General features: G+C 40.0%; 1 protein-coding gene across 1 annotated transcript in view; it reads right to left on the minus strand.

The window, feature by feature from the left end:
• Positions 1-22,283, minus strand: part of RASGRF2 (Ras protein specific guanine nucleotide releasing factor 2) — a 183,517-nt gene that overhangs the window by 75,572 nt on the left and 85,662 nt on the right. The window contains exons 11-15 of the mRNA XM_067568794.1: positions 21,885-21,951; positions 20,947-21,083; positions 13,056-13,138; positions 11,145-11,393; positions 10,496-10,887 (exon numbers count right to left, since the gene is read on the minus strand). Of these exons, the coding sequence (XP_067424895.1) occupies positions 10,496-10,887; positions 11,145-11,393; positions 13,056-13,138; positions 20,947-21,083; positions 21,885-21,951 (928 nt within the window). The remainder of the gene's footprint in view (positions 1-10,495; positions 10,888-11,144; positions 11,394-13,055; positions 13,139-20,946; positions 21,084-21,884; positions 21,952-22,283) is intronic.

Raw genomic sequence — 22,283 nt, forward strand, 5'->3', positions numbered from 1 at the left:
ATTCTTTTTCTTTACACTTTACATCTCCTTTACAGTGACTCCCTCTCTGGTGAAGAGGGTAAGATACAGTTTCCTCCAAAATCTACCAGTGCAATTCCTTGTTATTTGGAACCCAAATCCACAGGTGTTGCAAGCACTGCAGAAAGAGCAATTTCATATTTATGTGATGTTTTCTCCATTCCCAAATATGGAGATAAAATGCTGCCTGTGTAGCACTCCCAGCACTTACAAGCTGGGGAATTCCTGTATAGCAGGATGATTTGCCCCATGGGTTGGAGAGCCTAGGGCTAAGCCAGCCCTGATTACAGGATGAGATGCATCTGAGTGGAATCAGGTGATCCCAGGATAAAAAGAGCAAGAAGGTGCAGCAGCAGGGAAGGGGGAAGACAAGGAAACTGCAGTGAAATCTGGAGATACACTGTAGGGAGCAAGAAGGTTCCTGCAGAGCCCTGAGTCAGCAGGGGAAAAGTGCAAGATGCAGAAGAAAGCTCTCCAGGCACAGAGGCCTGCGAGTAGAGTGACCAGACAGCAAGTGTGAAAAATTTGGATGGGGGTGGTGGGGAAAAAGGTGCCTATATAAGACAAAGTTCTGAATATTGGGACTGTCCCTATAAAATAGGGACATCTGGTCACCCTATCTGGGAGAGACCCTGCACAAAAAGCAGGTGAGAGACTGACGGACAGACCCTCAAAGAGGAGGGGGCTGTGTCCAGCTGAAGCTGGGGTGAAAGTGACATAAGCTTGTGTTTAGTTTCAAAAAACTTTGTGTTGGACTTCTGGGAGAGACTGAACTAGGGTTTGGGCCTGGAAGGCCGGTCCGCACCTTAGAACTAAATAAATGGGATCCCTTCTGAGGATTGTTCGGACTGCTTTGTGAACTCTTGAGTTCTTGAAGCGCCTCAAAAGAGACAGGAGAGCCCAAAAGGCAGGATGCAGCACAGCAACATCTGTCCACTAGGGGATGCTTAACAGGCAATCAGAGGCCACACTACTACACTCTGCAACATCTCTTTGTGCTGGCATTAGACCAGAATGACCCATATTTTGCTATTTTAACGTATAGCGTATAATAAGAATAATATATTATATCCATCTAGTACAGCAGCTATTTTGTGTACAATTCATTATACACTGTCAGATTCTGCAATCCCACTGATTTCAATGGGGCTACACTGGTGTAAGACAAGAATTTGGCCAACTGTACATAATGAATACTGTATATATGTATTCTAAGTGTATGGTGTGATGACACAAATCTTCTACATCATGTAATCTATGTTAATGTTCAGCCTAAAAAGTACATAAATATAGCTCTATAAAGATTTCAATTGAAAATTGCACAGTGATGGTTTAATATAATTCTCAACAATGATTGAGAATATAATTAAATAATGAGCTAAAACATTGGCTGACATACACTACTATATTGCTGAGGTGAGAAATTGGTATTAAGGGACTTAATAGTTTGAGGGGTTCTTTCTGATGTGAGAAATAGGAAACATATACACTGAGCAATATATAAAATGGAATAGACTGTAACCATTCACCTTTAATATAGAGAGACAGGCTACTCCTACAAAGGATCTGCATTCTTCATGGATACACCCCAACACAAAATTCCACAGAATGCAAATTAGCAACAAAGATTCATGATCCTGTATGGCTTCTGATGTATATGAGTCTGTGGCTCATTTTGACTGGGAATAATTCCAGAACCATTTTTATTTTGAAAGTTGTGGAAAAGACCTTAAACCTAAACCTTGCTGTACTACATTACCTACCCATAACATTGCTGGAGCTTTTTGTTTATTAATAACTGCTTAATTATCTTTACCGTAGTTGCTAACTTATCAGTTTAAAACATTTCATGCTACTTTCTATAATAACTCCTTTGATTAAAACTCCATTAAATGGCTCACTGGGGAGTTTATTTCAGTGATCTGTTCAGCAGAGAGAAGAGAAGTGATCTGTTCAGTCACCATTTTGTTATTTTTGCTCTGGATAACATTTTTATAATCTCTTCTTTGATTTGTCAATTTCCTCTATTGTATTGTTAGGAAATAACATAGGGTTAGGCTACATTCTGCCTTGAATTATAACATCTGCAAGTCCAGTGTAGACCACGGAGTTGCATGAGCTGTAAAGTCAGGACCAAATTTAGTCTATCCTGCATCCTTTTAAGCAAGCTGTGAAACAAAATTACATTTCTGTATTATCACATTTTATATTTAGTTCAACAAACAAAATCAGAAAAGAAAATTCATTTTGGCCCCAATTCTGGAAAGAACTTAAGCATGTACTTAACTCCCATTAATTTTAATGGGAGTTAAGGAAATGCTTAATCATTTTTTCTGAAAAGGAATGCTTTATTGAATCAGGGACTATGTGTATAATTCCCCCATTACTGGGGATCAAAACACCAATACTGAATTTATATAAAATAGAGTAACTGAATTATTTGGTTTAATTAGTAGTTTAATCTATTGGGGAAGGGGAGAAGGAAATGGTTACTTACCCGTACAGTATCTGTTGTTCTTCAAGATGTGTTGTGCACATATATGTGTATGGACAGGTGTATGCCCAATGCACTTAATCAGAGACTTTTGCTTAGGCAACGCATGGGCCCCTGCTCCCCTCATTCTGCAGAACCAAGGGTATAAAGGAGCCACCTCCCTCTCTGTTCCTTTGCACTGCCATCTGTCTAATGCCCAAAACAGCAGGGAAAGTGGGAGGGTTGTGTAATAAAAATGTGCACATCTCGAAGAATAACAACTACCATAAAGGTAAGTAACCATTTTTTGTCCTTTGAGTGATTGTGAACATACATAGAATCATGGAATATTAGACTTGGAAGGGACCTCAGGAGGTCATCTAGTCCAACCCCCTGCTCAAAGTAGGACTAACCTCAGTTAAATCATCCCAGCCAGGGCTTTGTCAAGCCACAGCTTAAACACCTCTAAAGATGGAGATTCCACCACCTCTCTAGGTAACCCATTCCAATGCTTCACCACCCTCCTAGTGAAAAACGTTTTCCTAATATCTAACCTAGACCTCCCTCACTGCAACTTGAGACCATTGCTTCTTGTTCTGTCATCTACTACCATTGAGAACAGCCTAGCTCCATTCTCCCTGGAACCCGCTTTCAGGTAGTTAAAGCTGCTATCAAATCTTCCCCCTCCCATTCTTCTCTTTCTTCTACCGTAAGTGACTCATCAACAGTTTCCTTACAGGTGATGGGTATTCAGATTACTTGAAGAGAGATTGCAGCACTGACTTGCTGAAGTTGACATCCCAGGAAGCTTGAGTGACAGCATAGATGACCATGGTGCTCTTTGCAAATACCCACTATAGATATGTTACACAAGAAGGCTGATGAAGTGGAAAGAGCCCTAGTGGAATGAGCTGTTATCCTTGGAGGAGAAACCTTTGCTGCACCATAGCACAGCTTGATACAGTCAGAAATCCAATGTGATACATGCTAGGCTGTCACCGGTTCCCTTTAATCCTTTCAGCAAATGCTACAAAAAGTCTAGAAGATTATCTGAACCACTTTGTGCAGTCCAGGTAAAAGGATAGAGCCCTCCACACATCGAAAGTTTGAAGCATCTTTTCAGCTTAGCTAAAATGATGTTTCAGAAAAAACATCAGAAGATGAATGGTCTGGAATGCAGATACAACCTTAGGCATAAACTTAGGATGCAGTCAAATGGAGCCTTTTTCTTTGTAAAATATCACAAAAGGAGGGTCAACTAGTAGTGCAACATCCTTCAACACACGACTGCTGCCAAAAATGCTGTTTTCAGCAGTAGCAGTGATAAGGAAGCTGTTGCTAAAGGTTCAAAGGGGCAAATCCATTAAAAAGAGGAAGCTATATTCAAGTCCTATGAAAGCACTGGATCAGACAAAGGAGGATACATGTGGATGAGTCCCATTAAAAATCTAGATACAAAGGATGCAAAAAGATAGAAAAACCATCTGGCAGTGGATGTATCAGAGAGGTGGAGGCTAAATGAATCCGAACAGAACTGATGGAGAGACCAGATGATTTCAAATGCAGCAGGTAGTCTAATTTCTGCACTGTTTGTTGACAACTGGTAAGATTCAGCCCAAACTGAGAACCTTTTCCATTGTGCTGCGTAAATGGCTTTGGTGTCCTTTCTGCTGCTCACCAAAATGGCCTGGACATATTGGGAGCAAACTCTTCCCTCACTGCTCAACCAGAGATCATCCACACTGTGAGGTGAAGTGATTGTAGGTTTGAGTGCAGTAAATCACCTTAGTTCTGAGACAGAAAAGGTCCTTGACCACAGGCAGAGTTATGGAAAGTTGAGCTGACAGTTAATGCCTTGGCCAGGCTGGCATCATGAGGATTAAGATTGCCTTGCTTCTTTTTTAGTTTCCCAATCACCCTTGAAATTAGCAGGATGGCAAGAAACACATACAGCAAAAGAATATAACCAGGGGAGAAGGAAAGCATCTGACAAAAAAGAAGGGCTGCTGTCTGCTCTGAAGCAGAATTTCCTGCATTTATTGTTCATTTAGTTGCAAAGAGATCTATTACTGGGTAATGCCACAGATGGAAGAACTGGTGCAGAACGTCCTTGTTATTGGCCAATCGTGATGGTCTACAAAATTACCGCTGAGTGAATCTGCAATAATGTTCCTCCCCCCAGAAGTTAAAATGCCTTTAGCAAGACATAGTTCTTTATGAAGAAGTTCCACAGGTGGATCATTTCTTGGCTTAATTGATTTGACCTTGCACCCTCTTTTTCAGATAAAACATAGTGGTGGTGGTGTCGGTGAGTACTTGAACCACCTGGTTGCTGATGTTGATAATAAACATCTCAGATAGTCTCTGAATGGCCTGAAGCGCCAGTATATTTATGTCAATCAAAACCTCCTAAGGTTTACAAAGTACCAGAACTTGAAGTTGACCCAGATGGGGTCCCCAACCATCGGTGGATGTGTCTGTTTCCAGCATCACAGTTGGTTCTGGTGGCAGAAAAGGAACACCCTTTGCCTACCTCTCGATGGTCCTATCACCAATTCAGAGACTGAAGCACTTGTGCAGATATGTAAATCAGCATATCCAGAGAATGCCTGTTCGGATGACATACTGTGTCAAGCCAGGCCTGAAGACATCTGAGATGAAGTCTGGCATGTTGTATCACACATGTACACAAGCATTGTTTTCCTTGGGTTGGACTGGAGGGTTTCAGACAGGTTGTGGACTGGAGTCTGTCCATCAGAATATAAGCAATAACAGTCATAGTCTAGATCCACTCCCTGAAATCTATTCTTGTATTGTTTGCATTGTCTACATTCTATTTTAGACTGAGGCAAGAAAACAGATGTTTGATTACCATGATGCTGTTCTGGACATGGGATCTTGATCTTCCCTGAACTAGCCAATTGTCCAGGTAGGCAAACAAGTGGTGCAGATGGGCTGCCACCACTGCTATATGCTTGGCATCAGGCAGGGCAAGTGGATGAGGCTGTGGGCCCTGGAGCTGCACTGAAGGGCCAGGGTTGGGAGGGAAGTGGAAAGATGCACCCATGAGTCCTGACCCCCTGCTGGACAGGGCCTTCTGCTGACTCCAACCCTTGAGGATGGCCCCATCTGCTTTCCTGGTACCAGCTCTGTAAGGTAGGGAAAGTGGACAGGGCTGTGTACCCAGGGGAGTTTGAGTGGGCCTTAGGGACACTGGGTGAGTTTTGTGGAGTTGTTTATGTTTTGTTTTGTTTAGTTATTTTTCCCTTCAGTTTGCAGGAACTGATACTGGGTGGTGTACTGAGATGAGCTGACCCTAATTAGGGGGTGGGGCTTCCCTAATTAGGGGGCCTACTAAGGCAGCCACTTAACCAGGCAGCAGCACAGGAGCCACCAACAGAGCTGAAAACAGGAGTTTGAGTGGGAGTTTGGGGAGGGAATATGTAGTGTTTTGGTATTGTTGGGGTGCTCGTTGGGGGTTTTTTTGGTGGTTTTTTTTTGTTTTTGTGTCTCTCACTGACAGGAATTAGGGGAAGATTATGACAGATACAGAGGTGGTAATGGTAGCCACTCAGGCAGTGGAAGAGAGAATGAAGATGACTGGATGTGGAAGCTGCGGGATGTACATGATCCTGGAGGGGGTACCTCAAAACAGTTTCTTTTGTATGAAGTGCTGCCTCATATAGCTGATGGGAGAGAAGATTTGGGGGTTGGAGATGCAGGTGGAAACTCTGGTTGAGTTTAGAAGCGGATTTGAGCAGATGATGGAGCAAAGGAATGAGGAGGCTGAAGGGAAAAACCCAGACCTGCAGATGGAAGCAGGACCACGAACTCTGAGGGGAGTCCGCTGGGTGAGGAAAGTGGCCAAGTGGAAGCATGTGACTGTGAGAAGAGGCCAGAGAACCGCACCATTACTGGGAAAAGGCAGGTCTATGTGATTGGGGACTCCCTACTGAGAAGAACAGACAGGCCTGTAACCAGAGCTGATCCAGAGAACAGAAGGGTGTGCTGTCTGCCGGGTGCTAAGATACAGGGTGTGGACCGGAGGCTAAAGAAGATCTTAACGGGAACGGGAACGAATCCACTGATTGTCCTTCATGTGGGTACAAATGATATAGCTAGATTCTCTCTGGAACATATCAAAGGAGGCTATGCTAGGCTGGGGAAGACGCTTAAGGAAATCGAGGCTCAGGTGATCTTTAGTGGGATTCCGCCTCTCCATAGAGGAGGAAAACAAAGGCGTGACAAGATCCTGATGATCAACAATTGGCGGAGGCAGTGATGCTATAAGGAGGGCTTTGGGATGTATGGTCACTGGGAGGCATTCATGGACAGAGGACTGTTCTCTTGGGATGGACTTCACCTGAGTAGGGAGGAAAATGCCCTTAAACATGCCATATTAGATTTGGTATTGGTGAGTAGTGAGGATCTTGTAGAAGAACTGGTTGTAGGGGACAACCTTGGTTTGAGCAACCATGAGCTAATTCAGTTCAGACTAAATGGAAGGATAAACAAAAATAGATCTGTGACTAGGATCTTTGATTTCAAAAGGGCTAACTTAAAAAAATTGAAGGAATTAGTTGGGGAAGTGGACTGGACTGAAGAACTCATGGATCTAAAGGTGGATGAGGCTTGGAATTACTTCAGGTCAAAGTTGCAGGCACTATCTGCAGCCTTGCATCCCATGGAAGGGGAAAAAATTCATAGGCAAGAGTTGTAGACCAAGCTGGATGAGTAAAAGCACCTCAGACAGGTGATTAAGAGAAAGCAGAGAGCCTACAAGGAGTGGAAGATGGGAGGGATAAGCAAGGAAAGCTACCTCTTGGAGGTCAGAATATGTAGAGATAATGAGAAATGTCAAAATCCAAGTAGAGTAGGATCTTGCAAAGTGAATTCAAACATTATAAAGTTAGTAACATTATACAAGGTGCTGGTGAGACCTCATCTGGAATACTGTGTGCAGTTCTGGTCCTCCATGTTTAAGAAAGATGAATTCAAATTGGAACAAGTGCAGAGAAGGACTACTAGGATGATCCGAGGAATGAAACTGATAAGACAGAATGTTATGAGAGGAGACTCAAAGAGTTTGGCTTGTTTAGCCTAACCAAAAGAATGTTGAGGAGAGATATGATTGCTCTCTAGAAATATATTAGAGGGGTAAATACCAGGGAGGGAGAGGAATTATTTAAGTTCAGCACCAACGTGGATATACGAACTAATGGATATAAACTGGCCATTAGGAAATTTAGACTTGAAATTAGACGCAGGTTTCTAACCATCAGGGGAGTGAAGTTCTGGAATAGCCTTCCAAGGGCATCAGTGGCGGCAAATAACCTAGCTGGCTTCAAAACTGAGCTTGATAAATTTATGGAGGGGATGGTATGATGGGACAGCCTAGTTTAGCAATTGAAGGACCTTTGACTACTGGTGGTAATTATGCCAATGGCCTGTAAAGGGATGTTAGATGGGGTGGGTTCTGAGTTATTAAAGAAAATTCTTTCTTGGGTGTCTGGCTGGTGAGTCTTGCCCATATGCTCAAGGTTTAACTGATCACCATATTTGGAGTCAGGAAGGAATTTTCTCCCCTGGGCAGATTGGCAAAGGCTCTGGGGGTTTTTCGCCTTCCTCTGTAGCATGGGGCACGGGCTCACTTGCTTGTGGATTCTCTGTAGCTTTAAGTCTTTAAGCCATGATTTGAGGACTTTAATAACTCAGTCATAGGTTAGAGGTTTATTACAGAAGTGGGTGGGTGGGTGAGCTTCTCTGGCCTGCATTGCGCAGGAGGTCAGACTAGGTGATCATATTGGTCCCTTCTGACCTTAGAGTCTCTGAGAAGAACAACCCTCCCTAGGGCTGGATTCTGCATGGATTGTCTTGCACAAATTCCTCCTGCAAAGAAGTAGCCATTCTCCTCATGAGGTCTTCAAAGACCTTAAAGTCTTCAGGAGAAGGTGATGTTGACTCATGAATCATGGCCTCATCCAGAGAAAAGGAAGAAATATGGAGGGGGGAATACCTAGAGGTTCCTCCCTTGCTTCCTCCTGGTCTGTGTGCTTCAATGTGAAGGGACATTGTGGTTCTAAAGAAAGATCTTCTCTAGTAGACATAGGAGCTGGAGAAGGCAACTTCCTTCTGGATTGTGTAACTGACAGAGATTCAGAGGGCCGTAGAGTAGTCCAAGAGGCCGAAACTGGCCACCAGGGGTAGTCCAGTTTTTGAACAGCTCAGGGTGGTGGGAATCACATCAGGTCATTTTTAAGAAAAAACTGGTCTTGCTTTGTAGTTTGAGTATCCCTAGAGGGTGAGCTATATAGAGTCTTAAAAGAGAGACATAGGTCAACCATGCTCAGAGTCTGTAGAGAAGGATATATAACTCTCCTCAGTGAATGGCGGAGAAGTTCCTATGAGTGCTGGTGATGGTCTTGGCACTGGTGACACAAAGATACCAACATCAGTGTACTATCCAACGGTGATGATGGAATGAGATGAGGCAGACGGAATGCTGAAAGATGAGTTGACTTTGACAATGCTGGTGGAACTGATGCGGGCTGCATTAAAGATGGTGCCCTGATTGTAAATAATGTTGGTGGTGCCACCACAGTTGGAGTTGGATGATGTAGCATAGGTCAGACCAGCAGTGGGAAACACAACAAATCTTTTGTCATGAGAAACACTTGCAGCATAATGGCACCAACAGTGGAGGTGAGTGGACAGATGCCAAAACTGGTGCTGAACCCAACAGTTCCGGGGTTAAAGATCTCACCAGTGAAGATGAAGGCACCAGAGTCAATGGTGTCAATGAGTATCGGTGCTTACAAACAGACCTCAACTCAGTACTGGAGGATTTTTAATGCCTTTTTGTGGGACAAATAGTGACATTTCAATGGTCTACAGTCTCATATGATTTTGAGCACTTCAAGGAGACAATAGAAAAGGAAGAGAGTGGCATCTCTCACCCGAATCCTGCCTTGGAGCCAGGGAAGCTAGAGGGACACTCCTTGTGGAAAACTCTCCTCTCTCTCATAGTTAGATTCAGACTGAACAAAGATACATTGCCTGTTCAGGAAGATGAATTTTAAGGTAGAAATTCTTCTGCTTCTTTGTCTTCATCAGAAATGAGGTACAAATAGGACATTTATCCCTCACATGTCCCTCAGCTAAACAAATTAGGCAATTTCTGTGCCTGTCACTGATAGAGAAAACAACCCTGCATCTGGCACACTGTTTAAATTCTGGGTATTTCAGCATGACAAAAACACGAGAAACAGCTAACTACCTAAACTATACTATTTTGCAGTGTTGTTGTAGCCATAATGGTCCCAGGATAAGAGAGAGACAAAATAAGTAAGGTGCTACTTTTTATTGGACTAACTTTTAGTCGATGGAAGAGTCAAGCTTTTCAACTACACAGAGTACTTCTTCAGGACTGGCAAGGGCATGCATAGGAATTTAAATTTGACCCCTTTTGGAGGGGCACAGAGCTTCTCTGGCCCCAGTACTGCAGCGGGAGCTGACAGGTCCTCCAGCCTCAGGGCTGCAGTAGATAACTTTACAAGTCATATCACAAAGGGAGCATATCCCACAAGATTTACTTCAAGAAGGTACAAGAGGTGGTTCTATTAGCTAATTTCTATTCCCTTTGGCATACAGGATAGTTGAAGTCCTTCCCCTCGATCGCATTTACCCTTCTCCCTGTTCTTTCAAGGGCCATCATTGGTGTGTTCCATTCTGCCACATTACTATTCCTATGGGTGAAACCAGACGCCAAAGCAGTGGAGTATTGGGAATATGAACAAAGCATCTACTATAACAAAATTAAGAACATGAACACTTGTATTACTGAAAAATGTTTCCAATGGTCAAAAAGCAACTGTTTTGCTAAGCAGTGAGAAACATTTACTGTAGCCCAGATACTGGGTTGCAGTCATCTGCTAAGTGTTGAGTTTATACTGGGACTATTATATTTGCCAATATAATACTCAATATACTGCAGTTATATAATACCTCTTCGAATGCTTCTTCTTAGCTTGTTACACAAATCAATGCGAGGATTCTCTAAATTCTCTTCTATGGATCCAGGACTTTGTTCAGGGGAGGAGGGACCCTTGCTGAGGTCCAGTGGTACTTTGCTAGCAATGGGTGGTGGGGATGTGGCAGGGCTGTAAGTTGAGGTAGGGCTGCTGGCAACAGAGGAAGTAGAGAGATCTAAAGCCCCTATTCTTGAGTTCAGTGGTGAATTAGTCAATGAGAGTTTTCTTGTTCTGACAGGTGAGGAAGTTCTAGAGAGTGACAGTGGGGGAGGAGATGAGAATTTGCGACAAAGATGTGGTGACTTCCCATCAGCCGGGTGTTCTCCTCTGTTGTTTTGACTGGTAGCAAAGAACAGTTCCAAAGATCTATGAGTAAGACACAAAAATGCAACATTAACGTTAGCAAATACAAACATTCACAAATGCGCTCCGTGTGAACAACATATTTATATTATTTGATCCTGAAAGCCAGCGCATAAAACTAAAATATATTTATTTAAAACATCATGTATTGTAAAAAAGGAGTTCTGCTCCCCCAATCCACCTCTACCCCTCACTATTTACATGGTGAAAAAAGACCATTCTAACAATAATCTCATCACAGAAGAAGAAACTGAGTTTACCTGACTGGAATGGAGGTGAAAGGCCTTTTGTATATATCTGACAATTTCTCCAGTACAACTGTTGCAGTAGTAAATATGCGGTAAGTATGCAAGAAAGTATTAAGAAAATCAATACTAAGAAAGCGCAAGTCTGTTAATCTCTCCAAGAGGCGTTCCACACTTGCATAACGAATTTGGGGCACTTTGCAGGAATTTAAGGTTTTGCTGAAGCAGATATCAATGTCATCTCGATGAAGACGAGCATCAGATCTACATAATAAATTATAGGAACAAGTTTCAAAAGAATAGACTCTTTATTGTACAGAAATATATCATTTCTAATTCACCCATCACCATAGATTCAATTAGTCTATACTTTATTTTCTGGGTTTCTAACATTATAGGAAAATATTTAAACTAAATATGTTTTCATTAAATGTTATTTTAAGGCATGAAATCTTTTTGTCACATTCAGTTTTGCAAAATTTTATTTCGTTTAGTTTTTATAAAATAATAAATTTGCAGGAGAGAGGAGTAGACTAAGGTGAGTGTTCCTTCCTCCGAATCTTTTCTGCAGCACTTTTGGTTTTCTTAGGACCCACAGTCATGATATTCAACCTAACTTCTACCATGCATTAAATGGAAAACAATGTTTCTTTGTTAAATTAGGCTTTTACTGAAGTGGCAGAGAAATTGCAATACACTTGCAAAGTCAAATAGAGAGGTGAAAAAATCTCCAAAACATGACATGACATACCTCAGGTATGTTGGCATTATCCTATCAGGTTTGTTCAGCATGAGAGTTCTTTGGGGTGGAGATTAGGTCTCCCTCTATTTTTCATAAATGGCTGAGCACATACTCAACTCTTAATAGGTAATAGTAATGTTTGTATTGCAGAATGATTAAACAAAATCAAAATAAGAAAAAATGTCCATTATTTCTAGACATTAAAGAAAAAGTATCAGACCTAACATTGATCCTACCGATATGTACCAAAGAGAGAGGCCCACATGCTCTCCTTTGCATACATCACAGTGCAGAAAAGAACAACATTTATGTAATGTGCTGCCGAGAGACCTATTGGTACAGAAGGAGAAATGACCTAGTGGTAATCACTAAAGTCACAAAGGATTATTGATATATTGTTTTATTTCTTAACATTTATATTGGATAAAGGTAGATAAAACTCATGTACACGTGGAAGAGTAAAGGAACTCAGAGGTACTCCTATGTTATGAGTTTGAAATCAAGTACTGAAAATTGCTCCCTACAAATAAAAGTAACATTTCTAGGAAAAATAAATGATGAAAAGAGAGAGCCTGGGGGGAAGAGGACAAGGGGGAAGTGTATTTCTAATTAATGATGTTACCTTCATATGATCAATTAAATTTATGGCATCTCAAAGATGGGCGCAGCAAGGGAAAGAAAAATTTTAGCTGCTATAATGAAGTACTTTGACAAACTGTACCTGTCTGTACTTGCCTAAATTTTGCATACATTTAAAAATGTAACCAATAAAATCATGAACAGTACCACAGAGAATTAGTATTTCCAGTATGTAACCAATAAAATCATGAACAGTATCACAGAGAATTAGTATTTCCAGTATGTTAATACTTCAAAGCTAACAATTTTACATTTATTCATCTGAAGGAACAAATATACACACAACTGTAGAAATACTTGAAAGTCAGAGCTTTTGTGAATACTAGTCCATACTTTCAAGCCCAAGTCTGAAAAAATCATGAATCAGGTCCTCCTCAAAATCATGAACCTTTAAAATATTACTTATTTTGGGATGAAGGATTAATCCCATTCAACAAAACTGTACAAATGGCTACATTTCAAAGTTTCAATCTGTCCACCATGTTAAAGCTTTCATTAATAAAAAAAGCTACATTATTCCCCTGTGAAAAATTAGTTGCACTCACTTGATCATATGTGGTACAGTGACTTTAGAGTTTTCTTCAAACACTATGGTCATTAAACCATTGCATCTTATATTGTCAACGCACTGTGAAAATGAAAGTCGAGAATCATTAAAATCAAAACACACTGTAAAAAGGAATATAGTTTCATATTTCCTTCATCACTGTAATCCTAAACCATTGTGCTCAAAGAGTGTGAACTGGTAGATAAAATAGATTTTTTAAAATATAACTAAAACTAACAACAATGAAGAAAATATACAATGGGCAAGATTTTCCAGTTCACCCTGACAGTTGGTGCCACTAATGCATTAAAGTCAATGGATCTACACCCATGTACACAAACTGAGGATCTGGTCTACACATTTCTCAATAAGTTCTTAAACTGTTTTTTAAACAGTAAATTAAATATGCTTTGATTCAACAAGATTAAAATTTTTCCAACATACCCTGTGGTACTTTTAAGATCAATAAATCAAACAGGTGTATTGCAAGGAAATTAGAAAGCTTTATAGACAGGGTTGGCAAGATCCTCAGCCCTGCTCTGACCCTTTTATGCTCAGTAAGAGGGCCAGAATGATGTAAATGGGCTCTAAAAGACCATGGGCATGATCCAGCCATGGGCAAATTACCCCAGGGCAGGCACTGAGAAAGACAGCTGTATGGCTGTCTTCCAAAGACTCCCTTGCAAGTCCTAGCACAAAGAATGTGCAGGGGTTGGGTTGAGGGCAGGAAAAGTAGGTCCGCGAAGGAGCCTGGGTAACAAAACAGAGGAACCAGAGCTACTGGTGCAGGAAGTGAAACCAGATATTATAGGGATAACAGGAACATGGTGGAATAGTAGTCATAACTGGAGTACAGGTATTGATGATTATGTGCTGTTCAGAAAAGACAGAAATAAAGGCAAAGGTGATGGAGTACCATTGTATATCAATGATGACATAGACTAAAGAAATTGGAAGTGATGCATTGGATAAGACAGAGTCTGTCTGGGCAAAAATCCAATTGGGGAAGAAAACTATTACAACCCCGGGATGGTGCTTGGGGTGTGCTACAGACCACCGGGATCTGATTTGGATATGGATAGAGACCTCTTTAATGTTTTTAATGAAGTAAATCCTACAGAGAACTGTGTGATTATGGGAGATTCTAATTGTCCAGATGTCGACTGGAAGGTTAGTGCTAGTAAATAATAATAGGGCTCAGATTTTCCTGGATGTGATAGCTGACAGATTCCTTCACCAAATAGTTGTTGAACCAACAGGAGGATGCCATTTCAGATTTGGTACTGGTGAGTAGTAAGGATCTCATAGAAGAACTGGTTGTAGGGGACAACCTTGGTTTAGCGACCATAAGCTAATTCAGTTCAGACTAAATGAAAGGATAAACAAAAATAGATCTGTGACTAGGGTCTTTCATTTCAAAAGGGCTAACTTTTAAAAATTATGATAATTAGTTAGGGAAGTGGACTGGACTGAAGAACTCATGGATCTAAAGACAAAGGAGGCTTAGAATTACTTCAAGTCAAAGTTGGAGGAACTATCTGAAGCCTGCACCCCAAGGAAGGAGAAAAAAATGCAAAGACAAGAGTTGTAGACTAAGATGGATGAGTAAGCACATCAGACAGGTGATTAAGAGAAAGCAGAGAGCCTACAAAGAGTGGAAGATGGGAGGGATCAGCAAGGAAAGCTCTCTCTTGGAAGTCAGAACATATAGAGACAAAGTGAGAAATGTCAAAATCCAAGTAGAGTTGGATCTTGCAAAGGAAATTAAAACCAATAATAAAAGGTTCTATAGCCATATAAACAGGAATAAAACAAAGAAAGAAGATGTGGGACCGCTAAGCACTGAGAACGGGGTGGAGGTTAAGGATAATCTAGGCATGGTCCAATATTGAAACAAATACTTTGCCTCCGTTTTTAATAAGGTTAATGAAGAGCTTAGGGATAGTGGCAAGGGGCCTAATGGAATGAGGATATGAAGGTAGAAATTACCACATCCGAGGTAAAAGCTAAACTCAAACTGTTTCATGGGACGAAATCAGGGGGCTCAGATAATCTCCATCCAAGAATATTAAAGGAACTGGCAGGTGAAATTGCAAGCCCATTAGCAAGGATTTCTAATGAATCTGTAAACTCAGGGGTTGTATCGTATGACTGGAGAATTGCTAATATAGTTCCTATATTTTAAAAAGGAAAAAAAGTGATCCGGGTAATTACAGGCCTGTTAGTTTGACCTTAGTAGTATGCAAGGTGTTGGAAAAAATTTTGAAACAGAAAGTATTTAAGGACATTGAGGTTAATGGTAAATGGGCAAAATACAACATGGTTTTACAAAAGGTAAATCGTGCCAGACCAACCTGATCTCCTTTTTTGAGAAGATAACAGATTTTTTAGACAAGGGAATGCAGTGAGCTTGATAAATTTATGGAAGGGATGGTATGATGGGACAGCCTAATTTGGCAATTGACTGATCTTATATTACTAGCAGTAAATATGCCCAATAGCCTGTAAAGGGATGTTATATGGGGTGGGTTCTGAGTTATTACAGAGAATTCTTTCCCGGGTGTCTAGCTAGTGAGTCTTTCCCATATGCTCAGGGTTTAACTGATCTCCATATATGGAGTCGAGAAGGAATTTTCCCCCAGGGCAGATTGACAAAGGCTCTGGGGGTGTTTCACCTTCCTCTGCAGCATGGGGCATGGGTGACTTACTCGTGGATTCTCTATACCTTGAAGTCTTTAAACCATGATTTGAGGACTTTAGTAACTCAGTCTTTGGTCAGGGGTCTATTACAGGAGTGGGTGGGTGAGGTTCTATGTCCTGCGTTGTGCAGGAGATCAGACTAGGTGATCATAATGGTCCCTTCTGACATTAGAGCCTATGAGTCTGTCAGTCTGGCCTGGGGAGGGGCCACAGCACATGGCGCTGCAGAAGTTCTGGGCAGTGCTACAGCCCAAAGACTAGTCCAGAGAGGCTTCTGTAACTTAGATCCCAGGGCTGTCTAAATTATGCCAAGGGGCACTCCAGCCACTGGAGCAGGACTGGGAGGATGCAAAGGTAGCTTAAAGCCTCCTAACTCCATTTCCCCCCGGTTTGCCCTTCTAAGAGGTGCAACACAGAATCTCACCTACAGAGTATAATTTCTGAGGTGCCCTTAAGCCAAAGACAAAGGACAGACTTTGTAGAGATTTCATAGAGAGACTTTAAGGTCTGCAGTTAACACCTATCCCTTAAGATTTGCAGGTCCACCCATAACCACAGATTTTAAAAGGTTTGGGCATAGAAATTACAAGACCTAATGCAATGTCCCTGGAAATCAATGGATACACTCCCATTTAATTAGGATCACAATGCCTACTAATTATAAACTCCATGTGGACTGCCTGTCTTTATGATGCTTTTTAAATTTATTCATATAGTGCCATAAGTATATATATTGCTCCTCCACAGTAATATAAATTGAACTGAATATAAGCACAATGAATATAAGTAGTAGCTTTGAAACATCTCATAACAAATGGCCTGTGTGATGCAGGAGATCAGACTAGATGATGATAATGGCCTTGTCTGGCCTTAAAATCTATTAATACAAAATCCATGTATGTATAAACTACATTATTTGTATATTAATTTTTTGTTGTGATTTGAAAAGTCCAATGATAGGTTATAACGTAGCAGTCTACGTTTCGGTACTGATTTTATTACATGGATTATTAAAAATAAAAAATATAAATATATTTATTGGAAATAACCAATTTTTTCCTGCTCAGAATAGCAGAAGTTGGAAGTGTTGCAGCAGCCTTTTTAGTTCCTGGGGTGAAAGTGCTTCATGCAAATCATCAATGACCCCTCTTGCCAATTAAGGAGTGGTGCTGAGGGTCTCCACAGATAGACATGTCCAGTCCTTGGCTAGAAAGATGACAGCTGTGATGTAGACAGTGCTGGCTTTATGGGTGGGCAACCAGAGTGCCGTGGTCATGGGAGCACTGTGGTCAAAAGGCAAGAAGCAGGGTGGACGTGGGCTACAAGGCCACAGTAGAGAGCTCAGAGCAATGAGGTGGAGGGGAGGCAGTGGTGCTGGGGGACAATGAAAGGTTGGGGAGCCCAGAGAGGCAGCCAGGGCCAGAGGGGATGGAGAGATGGGTGTGGGGCTGAGGGAGGCAGTGGGTGCCAAAATATAGAAGTCTAACCAGGACGCCATTTTCCCTAAGGCCAACCCTGGATGTAGGACCATAAGGCAAGGGGTTCAATAGCATAACACAAGGAAAGGGGCAGTATTCCTCAGCATTAACAAAGATGCAGGTGGAACTAGCAAATTTTAAGAAGGCATATATTTCATGAGAAGAATGTGTTTCAAAAAGCATTGCACAAAATTAATTTTACTGTGATTACTACAGTACATATGATCACTGGTAACAAGGTGCGGAAAAAACACAAACAGAACTTGAAAAGCAAACTGAAACAAATAAATTTATGCCACTTGCTTGCCAAAAATATCCAGTAAATTGATATCCTACTAACTCTAAGGGTGAAATCCTGATGCACTGAAGTCAATGGGAATCTTTCCATTTAATGGGATCAAGATTTCACGCTATGTATTTTACCAAAATCCTGAAATATATTCTGAACAAACCACAAGCCTCAATTACTTAACTTACATTCAGAGATTCATAATTGTATTCCTGTAATCCTGAAATGGCTCTAAAGTCAAAAGTCAATGATGACACTGTCAGACTAAGATGAATATGTACAAACTGGGTACTGATGTTTTATCCCATTACAGTAATAGAACTGATAATACAAATTTGGGACCTAATTCTGTCCTAGTTTCACAAGTCAGTGAAGTTAATCAAATTTACCCTGGTGTAACAGCTGAATTCATCCCTTTATGTCAAATTCTGATAGCTTTACTCACTTGATTCACTTCAATGGGACTACTCATATAAGCAAGGCAAGCCTGATTGGGCCTTTCATTTTAAAGAGCTATAGGTGTTGTGCTCTGATATATAAAGTAATAAAAACTGATAAGATGGCTCACTCTACAGTATTAAACCACACTCTTAAATCTTTTATGAATTGCCATTTCCACATTGTTGCAATAGGAGCTTGGCTTTCTGCAAGTTCTAATATCACCAGTACCCAATCAGAACAGGAACTTTCTAAGCTTTTCTACTCCTAGAATTGGGAACCTCCATTTCATGTCACCCCTTCTCCTCCGATTGCTCCAGTTATTTAGGAAGGACATATGTTATATAAAGCTCAGCAGTGATAGTTATGTATACAATTGTCATATTCTTTGACTTTGCCTTTCTAGCAACAATTTGCAAGATGTATTTGGACATTCTCTTGAGATGCATAAAAATTTTGGGAAAAGTCTATGAATGTTCACTTCAGCACAGAGACACAGCAGGGAAGGATAAGCTGTATTCAAACTTTTTCTCTTCCCCCGGATACAGAAGTTGGGAAAGACCCATCGGTTAAATAACCTCTTTAACTCCACAAAAAGACAGGCTGAAAACAAATGAATAGATCTAATTACTTCCACATAGGCACAAACTGGGTATAACAAGATTTTAAGTTTATAGTTGCCACTGTTTCGGACTCATGTTAACCTGGGTTCACTGCCCAGACTGTCAAAACACAATAGCGGATGGCAATATTATAAATAAAAAAGCAAACCTTAAAATACACTATTGGGAGAAAACACGAAGACTCCAATGCTTCCGATCATTGCTGACTGAGGTGAAAAATGACAATAGATGGTCAGCACTGTATGTAAGAGTTATTTAATGATGCAAAGAATCAGGAACTGTAGTTGATGCAGAAGGAGTGAATTTTTCCTCCTGATTCTGTGATTCCTAAGACATATATTATTGCTAGTTTTTTGCTTAGTGACTTGTCCATAGCAACAGTATAGTGGATAACTATATAACAATCATAGCAATAGCATTTGCCAACAACTCATTTTCTCATACTTGCTCTTCTTTTTCATCCAATGACTAAGTGAAAAGGAAAATTCAGGATATAAATTTAAAGTTGTGTGTGTGGGTATTTGCATACCTTATTTATAAGCACAATACAACGATTATGCACACAACTAAACTAATCATTTGCACAAATGGCAACCCAGCCAGCTACATACATTTTTGCACGCCTAGTTAAATGTATACATCTGAAATAATAAGATTCTTATTGTTTACCCTTTCCATTAGTATAGCCCCTATGTCCTCCTTCAGAGGTGTAGCAGTGGGTTAAGAGGAAAAATCACTTATGAACAGTTTAGTCAATAATTGTCTACTACAGGGTTTCTATGCAGCTGGTACTGGGACAAGATACTGGGCAAAAAGCCCTACCAGTCTGATCTGATTTGGTGATTCTTATTATTCAGTTTTCATCCTAAAATTTGTAACTTAGTGGGAGTTTCATGGCATTCTCCATGGGTTCCTTTATCATTATCTCTCACTGCACCAAATCGAAAAAGCAAACATGAATGTGAGGCCCTCTGACAGCACTGTTGCTTTAAAGCAATTATACCATCTCCAAAATGTATGTGATTTTTCACGAGGTCTTTTTGCTGCTATACGAAGCTGCCATTGAAAGGGTCTTTGGATTTATAGTTTTAAACAAACTTTTCATTTGGCTCTTGAAATTGGGAAAAAAAAATAGGTCAATATTATAGCTATATATTTACTTTACTACTGGTCATCCAGTGTAAGAACGCTGCGTAAAATTTTCAAAAGCATGTAAGTGACTTAGATATCTGGAAGTTTAAATCCCACTGACTTTCTATGAGACTTAGGCTCCTAAGTCACTTAAGTGCTTTTCAGAATTTTACCTACCATCTTATTTATTTTACTCCAAAACTGTTTATCCAAACCAAAACAATTTAGAGGGTGTCTTTTTTAAAAAAAGACATTTCAAATAAATTAGATAGATTCACTTACCAGAAATGTTGCTATAGGAAAGCATCAAATTCCAGACTGAAATTTGCCTTTATAGTGACTGCTAAGCAATTATTCCTTGTGATTAACAGAGGGCTGAAAGAAATCTAAACCAGGACTATGGCACTGGTTCAAATTGTGACCTCATACTTTTATAAGCAATCATCAAAGCTAAATCCTAAGGCTATGTTCAGATCTAGTATAAGCAAGTGCAAACCTTTAGCTGTGTATTCAATCACTTCCCTTAATAGGTTTCTAGCAATCCTTTGTTTAACAAGTTTCCTAGATGTAAAAATATAATACTCTTTTTAAATGGTGCCCACACCACTAAAATATTTTAATTTTTTTTTGTTTCCACTCATTCACAACAAAGTGAATCACCTGCAAGCCATTGTAATATTTCTTACTTGTGTATGATATCCATTCGTCTAATTTTCTTATCATTGTGGGGAAAAAAACAAATTCATCTTATTCTCTTGCTCTATGGGATATGATACATGTTCATAACATGAGATGGAAATGCAATGGTGACATTATCCTCCTGATTCTTGAATCACAGATAAATAATGTTTCGTTTATATTGCAGGTAGCAATTAGCAGTACCTCAATTTAACAGGTCTGACTCTTCTTTTTAAATCAAGCGAGAAGTCCACTCAGTTACATATTAACAGGTGGTAAAAACGAATATTAGTTACATTACATGGGTTATTCATCTGCCTACTCCACATTCCTAACAACATCTCTTGCAAAACCCTTTCTGCCTTACACTAATGAATCCGTACAAAGTGTAAAATCTCTGTAAAAATAGGTAAACGCTTGGTTTCTTATGTATTCATTCTAAGAAGTAAACCCTGAAAAAAAAGCAAAAACTCCCTTGTTTCCCTTAGTTGAAACACAAAGCAACAGACATTATGGGTAAGAAACAAGAAAATAAGGAAAGGAGGAAGTTACCTGACTTATATCACTTGTCCATGCAGCTTTTTCCTGTCGCGAAGGAGCTAGCAGTACTACAGTAAAAGGAGGAGCATCAGTAGGTTCAATCACAATCTTGAAATCAAGGTGTCCAAAAACTTGCCCGGAACATTTTGCTTTACAATCAAGGGGGGGGGAAAAACAAGCAGTTGTGATTTAAAAACTATATATCAAAGAAAGTACTGTTTACATTTACACGGAAAAGTATTTTAAACCTCCGTCTGCCAAACAACCACCACCACCCTCCAAAGCACATTTTCACACCCATCAAGTACAAGCAAAGTTTGGGAAATAAGTACTAATGAATGGGAATCGCTGTGAATTATTACACTTTCCAAGTTACTAAATAAGGTCATACTACTACAAAGATTTCTCCATGCATTTTATATTTTTAACACATGAGAAATATAATTGAATTTAATGGAACTATTCTCACACTCAAAGTTCACCCTGTACCTAAATCTGTGGGGCTGGGACCAAAGTGAACGGACAGTTTAAAAAAGCAAGGAAATATACTTTGTTACTTCATTTGAACAAGATGGCAGTTAGGATTTACAGGGTCCAGAACAAAATTTTCCACCAGCTCAGCCAACTCTTTCATCTCCCCCCCCATATTTGAGAAACCTAATTATCCCTTTCTCTTTTCAAGCCAGGATTTTGTTCAGTTAAGATCCTCAAGTATGAATTTCCACACAAAAATCAGAAAATCATTTGTTACACTGCTTCAGCTATTCACTTGAAATCTTATCATCAGCAAGAACAAACACACATTTTTAACAGAGTTTTTAACACTACTTCTCAGGCTTCATGAAAAGGTAAAACATATCATTTCTGTACTGACAAATAAACAAAGGGTAACACTTCTTTAAAAACTGCTTCAGAGCTATAATTACTGTAAACAGTTTAAAGCAACTTACAATCATCATCACTCACATCTGGCTCCTCAATCAGCGTGCACTCTATTAAAGAGAGAACACCCCCTGTCTATGGAAACAAAGCATATTTTTCAGTAATCTGGGGGAAGAGGTACCCTTCTCATTAAAGTTATTTTTAAGCTTCCTTAGAAATATATTTTAGAAAGAACCTTTAATTGGAGAGTTTAGTACACACAATTTTTTCAAGAAAAGAGACCATTATTAGAACCAGGAAGGAAAAAGAAAATGTAATGTATAGTGGATTTTTTCCATGAAAATAAATCAATAATATATTCACTTTTACAGAAATTTCTGTTGCCTTTCCCCCTCCCTAATTCATCCCAGCACAGTTAGATATTAGCTCACCAGTTGGATGATATAATCAAAACTCCTGAACTCAAA

This window comes from Emydura macquarii, unplaced genomic scaffold (assembly GCF_026122565.2).
Source record: "Emydura macquarii macquarii isolate MOO-44397 ecotype Brisbane River unplaced genomic scaffold, CSIRO-AGI_Emac_v2 contig_2897, whole genome shotgun sequence".
Lineage (NCBI taxonomy): Eukaryota > Metazoa > Chordata > Testudines > Chelidae > Emydura > Emydura macquarii.